Below are 6,699 nucleotides of genomic sequence, written 5' to 3'. Positions count from 1 at the left end.
AAAAAAAAAAAAAAAAATCTTACCTAATACATAAAACTCTGGAATCTCTGAAATAAAAGTCAAACACTACGCCACTCAATTTATCTTTGATGAGTCAGAAATCAAGTGAAGTAAATATTTCATATAATTTCGTATTTAAGTCCCGCTAATTGCAATGGTACATATTTTTAATATTTGACATGTGGTAGCATGTAGTGCATAGTCTACTTAATGGTTAGGCAGTGGAAAAAATTCAAATTTTTCGCCTAGCAAACTGTCCAAAAATGTTATTCGTAAATTTTTACATACATATATATTTACCCTGTTTCTAATGGGTTGGCGGGGTACTGTAGATTTTTTTGCATTATCTAAGTGTTTTCAGATCCTCACTTTAGTTTTTGACTAACACAGGTATTCGWTCATGTCCTTTTTTCTCAAATAGATTGAGTTGTCTACGCTTGTCCTTGCCCTAATTTAGTCAGTTTTTGAGAATATGAACTACCTAACGACGCCTTTCATGACAATGCATCCTTTTGATACATTATACGTAAAATCTCTACATCTTCATATCACACTCCATTGTTGTSTTCAAGCCATTTGGTGCACTCAATGAAACTACTTATCTCCGTTATGMTTTTTGTGGATAGATATTCATGTGTTGGTACTTCATTGATTCCAAGAGTTTCCTTACTTCCTTCGAGTGTACAGCTGCGGTAAATATGTTTAAGCGCCATTCCAATATTTAAAGCATGTTCACCAAATAGCAAATGATGCTCCGTTATGGTAGCTGTTAGTCTACATATAAGTCCGTAGGTCTTATCTTGTCTTGTATAAAGCAAAATTACAATAGGGCTCTAGAACATATAATTTGAACTACCAAAAAAAAAATTKTGGAACATCTGCTATGGTTTTTACAGTGTGATACAAATATTTAAAGAAAATATTTAATACTTAGCCTCACACTCTGTGCGCAACAAATTCTTTGTTGCACTTAATAAAGATACAAACCCAAAATCATCTCAAAAAAGCTCGTGCATTTACACTTCAATGACATAAATGTCCCAGAGGACACATTTGTTCGAGATACGAAATCGCAAAGTGCACAAATGCGCAAATGCAAAGCTGCACAAAAGACAAGCACAGTATCTTGAGTACACGGATATTTGGCGCAATAAGGACAGAGTTTGGCTTTATCTGTAAATAGTTGTAGCTACACACCAAATCGACAAGGTAATGCACAACAAACTTCTTTAAACATTAACAGAGATAAACATATTCAAAGTTGCAAAATTCCAAACAGAYAAACAAAGCGCCAAATTTTGAGTACCGAGGAAACTAAGTGAAGGCGGCAGAGGTGCAAAATGCAGTTTATAAATGTGTATATATTTGTAGTGACAAAAATCACTGATGCTTAAATAACGGAGCAGAGGGCAAGCGGTGCAGCCGAGAGCGTGCAATGACCGCCATTTTGCTGCTGCAGCTTRCCTCACATTGCCACAAGTTGCTTCCCCAGAGCGTTGTTAAACTATTTTATACTACTAAATGACAAAGAATATCAATAGATAAAGCAAGAAAATGTTTGAATAGCAAAAAAGTAGAGAGAGCAAAGCTGTGGACTACGGAGAAAAAAGAAACGATCAACTGAACTGTGCTTGAGCTGGCAAAGTSTGGTTTTGACTATCGCTATTGTTTACTACACTCTTGTTGTGAGCTGAAACTTTTTTAGAAAACGGAGATAAATATGAATGTACTCGTATATGTTTGCATTAGAGTCTATGCTTGAAACGATGAGAATATTTAATGAAGTTTTAAACACTAGGGTTAGTCAAAGACTTTTGTAACTACTMAAATTTCATATTCGATTTTTCCTCTCAAAGCGCCGCTTCGTTCCTGTGCCTGCCTTTTTCCCACAAGCAACCAACCAAACTTTTCTAAGCTTGGTACTAACAAGAAAACTGCAGTCTACATAAATCGGAAACTCTTGAAAAATTACATACTAGAAAACTAGTGAGTCTACAGAAACACTCATCAGAAGTTCAAATAAAGCCAAAGAAACATATAATATTCAAGAGCTTGAAAAGCGGCAAAGCCATGATAAGCTCGCAACAGCTTATGTTATGAACAAATGGAACACYCTTGCAAGCTTGCATGGACTCCATATATAAATATCACTTAAATTTCGTATACCATACTCACACMCACGCGCATACATACATACATATGTGTGATACATACAAGTATTTGCAAACTCTTAGCAACACATTAATTCTCATTTATTTTCAGTTATGTCAACCTACAAGGATCCATTTCCCGGCTGGACTGATAATTTGTATGGGCCATCAGGTTTGTGCACTTGGTCGGCGCGCGGTCTAGTGCGCTGCATCTACGGTCGGGCTAACTGCAAGGCCAATATGGTGCCGGCAGATTACTGTGTCAATGCAATGATTGCCAGTGCATGGGACATAGCCAGAAGGTGAGTGGAGTGGGCGTGAAGGGCTAAGTTTCTGCTAAAGAGTTCGGTGCTTGCGAGTTGAAGAGCAAATAGTGGATTGTGGGCAGCAGTATGCCACATACACACATGCACCCACACACTTTTGCATACATTTTACAACCGTAAGCTGCTGTACGTGTATGTGCACGTGTGTATGTGTGCCAAAAAATTGGCTTCAGATTCTTGATTGCCTGTGTCGAAGTTTTGTAAGAAAATAAGAAAAATAGCAGAAAAAGAGCAACGAGTGAAATGAAGATACGATGTAGTTAAATAACAAAAACTCTGCAAAAACTGATAAGAAGTTTTAGTCAAAAGTGTTTGTGAACTAGTGGGCATTTTCCGTTGCATTAACTGTAAATAATAGTGTGAGCGCAACGAGGCTTACATGCACACATTTGAGACTCATTTGTATTCATTAGTTTATTAAAGTGTAATCTTTTGGGTAAACGCAGACGAGGCGGAGACGATTCGACTTTCATGGTAGAAAGATCTGCTTTAACAAAGAGTCTGCTTTTGTATGGTTTAAATTTGAAAGTCATGTTATGTTTGGTGGATTCAATGAAAAATGTTATTTTGCATTTSAATCAGAGAAGTCCTCTTAAAGGCGAGTTATGGTAAACGACAACTTTCAATGGCGAAGTGCAACGGTGCTACATATACTAGAATATATTGGAAGAGAAGGTGTCCTAATAAGGGTATYAAGTGGACTTTTAAGTCGATTGGGCTCAATGCAGTTCTCAATCAACTTTCTTCGTAAAAAAGTATTGGCATCATAAGAAATTAACTTTTGTATAGTGAGATATTCAACAATCCTCCATAATTAAGAAAGTCCACTTGAAAAATAGAAAAAATGCTCTGAATGGCAGATTTCTATACATGTAAATTTTTAAAATTTTTTTTGGCCAATAAATTCAAACAGCATTTCCTAAGTGGAAGTCCTAGACACAAGAAACATGGCAAGAAGTATGTAGAGACAATTGCTTCACTGAAAATGCACACGAGAACCCAAGTTGACGCTGCAACCGATTCATATTTTAAATATTCCCAAGCTTGTAATTTCATTATCAAAACAATCATGAAGAGACAGCTTATAAGATTTCACTTTTTAAAGAGAGCGAGGGATGAAGAGTTAGATAGAGAGCGCTAATCATCGGCAGAGGTAAAAACGAAACTTTTTGGTGCTTTCATCCAATTTTTTACGCAGAACAGAATAACTGATAGTGATGATGATGATAGTCTTTTAATTTATAATGGTACTGTAATCGCGATATCAACTTCATCTTTATTTTCGTAGACACTGTCTCTTATACACATCTACTGTAATCGCGAAGTCAGTTTCATCTTTATTTTCGTAGACACCGGTTACGCGGTCCTAATTGTATATATATATATATCCGATATCAACTCATGGGATGAAAAGTCTAAGAAGCTGCGAGGTCAGATAATAACTATGTATTACTTTATATCAACTGAGACTGGACTACTTACTAATTTTAGATGAGAGATCAGGGATCGTTTAAATTCTCACATATAAGAGAGAAGTTTGTGCATAATGTTCCTTTRTTTCGAACCATTCTTGTCCTGTTTTTATCACACTATATATTTGAGCTTGAAATAAGTCTCCAATAAGGTTTCTTCAAACAGCTCTTTATTCAGTCTCGATAGTAAGTATAATTTTGAAAAAACCGACAAATCGAACAAGCAACTCGCTAAGACAATTAGAGATAGAATAACAAACAGTTATATCAAGATATATGTAGATAATATGGAGGATAAAAAAAAAGTTCGCATGGTACTCTGAAAAATAGGTACGTAGACACCTCTAAGAAAGTCTATCCAAGTATGAGCTTTTAAAGTGTACCGTGAAGGTCCTCCGCTTTAAAATTTTTTATTTTTTTCTTATTATTAGCTAGAAAGACTATAATGTCGCTCACAACTACTTGAAAAAATATTTTGTTTAATGGATTTTTTGGGAAAAATAATAGTTTACAAAATGATTTCTTCCATGTTTTTCATAAACTTAACCGTTTAGAAATATTAAGAGGTTATATGACTTAAGTGGTTTAAAAAATCAATTTTTTTGATTGTCTTTTTAATATTTACAGGACCTCTAGACTATTTTCCAAAAATTTTTAAGTTGATTCGAGTATTAGTTTTGGAGACGGTAGGCTAAGGGCGCTGTCTTTAATGGTTAAMGTTAGATTATTTTACGGCAAATTWTTTTCATATGAATTTTATTACTCAAAGRAAAAAATAATTATAAATCGGAAGGTTCAAACTTTTGTAGTAAATTTGCTGCTCTGCAAAAATTTTCTCGTATTTGTTTTGGAAAACAACGTACTGTATTGCCAATCGAACATGGCTTATGAGGCTGTATTAGAATATTCCGCGCACTGGCGTTTGAGAGCGGTATGTTATGATTTTCCTCTGTACTTTTCTTATAAGGAGATTAAACTTCGCAAATATGCCTCAAAAWCTAGTTCTGCTCACAAGATATGAGGCTCATTTTGGCTCAATTACCGATAATCACTTGATAAYAAGATCTTTCAATCTGATATGAGCTCTGCTCATTGCGAGTAATCACTAACAACTTAGTATTTTTGCTGTTTTAAGTTTTCAAGTTAAATACCATTAAGTCACACCGTTTCTTCTACATGATTTCAACGCAGTAGTAGGATGCTACTGCTGAGTTCATATGCCACATACACAAGCTCGTAATATGCTCGGATACCAGTTGCTTACGAACACATTTTCATGCATACATATGAACACAAACAAATTGTCTTATGTGCATTTACAGCATGTAACATGCAACAAATTAAGCTGCAACGTCTGCTATCAGTTAGTGAAATTTATTGCTACAACTGCCAAGTTGGTCCACACACGCACCAATACACTAACGTTAACATATGCACACATTTACAGCAGCATTTACTTACGACAATTGGACATTTACCCTCGAGTAATTTCGCAACGCCATTGTCAGTGTTTAACCTTTGCAACATTTCTCTACTTTACTTCACTATTTACTCTATCTTCTCGTTGCTCGGACAGATTTTTATTGCGCAAAAGTGATACACAATCCAAGGAGGAATTACCTGTCTACAATTACATTTTCGATCGGAACAATTTAACATGGGGCCAATATATGCGCATGTCGCGTGAGGGATTTCACGAGCCATTTGACAAGGCATTGTGGTGAGTTTGATTGCACACAATAAGAAGCAAACGAGTCCAAAAGCAGTAAAGGAACAAAAACAAAAATAAAAACAGAAACAAAGTGTTTGTATACGTATAGTTAGTTGTAAATTCTGWTATATATATATGTATCTATATGTGTTTATATATACATGTTTGTGTGTGTGTGTAAAGTTACTTGGGCATTGGCGGTGCATTTCTTGTTGGAGCAGTGACATGTTGGCCATCTCTGTATTAGTGGTAGCGCTTAACATTAGTTTCTTTTTGACTGACCATTGTGAGCTGTCTGCCAAGTCAATTGCAAACGTSTAAGCTGGGTGGACAAATGGCGCTGATATTTTTCTGCTGAGGAGTCTAATAGTGGTGTGAAGATTTCTATTTGGATTATAGCGTTTTGGTTTTTCAACGTTTAGCTGGCGAGAAATGTGTTGATATTTATTGCTGGCGAGATTCTTTAGYGCAATTTTGTTTTTTTTTACCAAAAATGCTGAAATAAAACTGAAAATCGATAGAAAATATTATTGAGTTTTTAAAATATTTATTTAAAGTATTAATAACACCAAAATAGTAAATATAAAAATTGTTAATTTTAATTCAAGGCTACGTAAAATTTAATTTGCATTTTTTTAGAAAAAAATGGCTTGAGGAATTCAAAAAAATAAATTTTTTGAAGCAGTTAAGTTTTAGAATTTTTTGAACTTAAAAATGCATATTTGTAAGTTTACAAATTATTATATTGGGTTATCTGTTACGAAGTTTTCTTCAATAAATTTTGCAAACGTGCTTTTTCTCTTTGAAATGCTGTTGAGTTGTAGGAATCGAATATATTGAACCACTATAGCATATAGCTGCCATACAAAATGACCGTTGAAAAACAAGTTTTTGTATGGAAAAGTTTTTTATTTGACAAGATATCTTGATGATATTTTGCACAAGTTATTTTCGTAAGTGACACTATAACCTCTCCACATATTGTTCAAATCGCTTATGTAGCGCCATACAAACTGATCGGTAAAAATGGACTTCGAGTA

The 6,699-nt window shown here is 34.7% G+C and overlaps 1 protein-coding gene across 1 annotated transcript in view; it reads left to right on the top strand.

Annotated features, from left to right (window-relative positions):
• The window catches only part of LOC108967068 (putative fatty acyl-CoA reductase CG5065), a 23,784-nt gene that overhangs the window by 13,508 nt on the left and 3,577 nt on the right, over positions 1–6,699 (top strand). The window contains exons 7-8 of the mRNA XM_018930305.1: positions 2,263–2,452; positions 5,525–5,668. Coding sequence (XP_018785850.1) covers positions 2,263–2,452; positions 5,525–5,668 — 334 coding nt within the window. The remainder of the gene's footprint in view (positions 1–2,262; positions 2,453–5,524; positions 5,669–6,699) is intronic.

This window comes from Bactrocera latifrons, unplaced genomic scaffold (assembly GCF_001853355.1).
Source record: "Bactrocera latifrons isolate USDA-ARS-PBARC rearing strain unplaced genomic scaffold, ASM185335v1 scaffold_100, whole genome shotgun sequence".
NCBI lineage: Eukaryota > Metazoa > Arthropoda > Insecta > Diptera > Tephritidae > Bactrocera > Bactrocera latifrons.
Note: the sequence above shows the minus strand (reverse complement) of the source record. Positions and strands in the feature narration are given on the sequence as shown.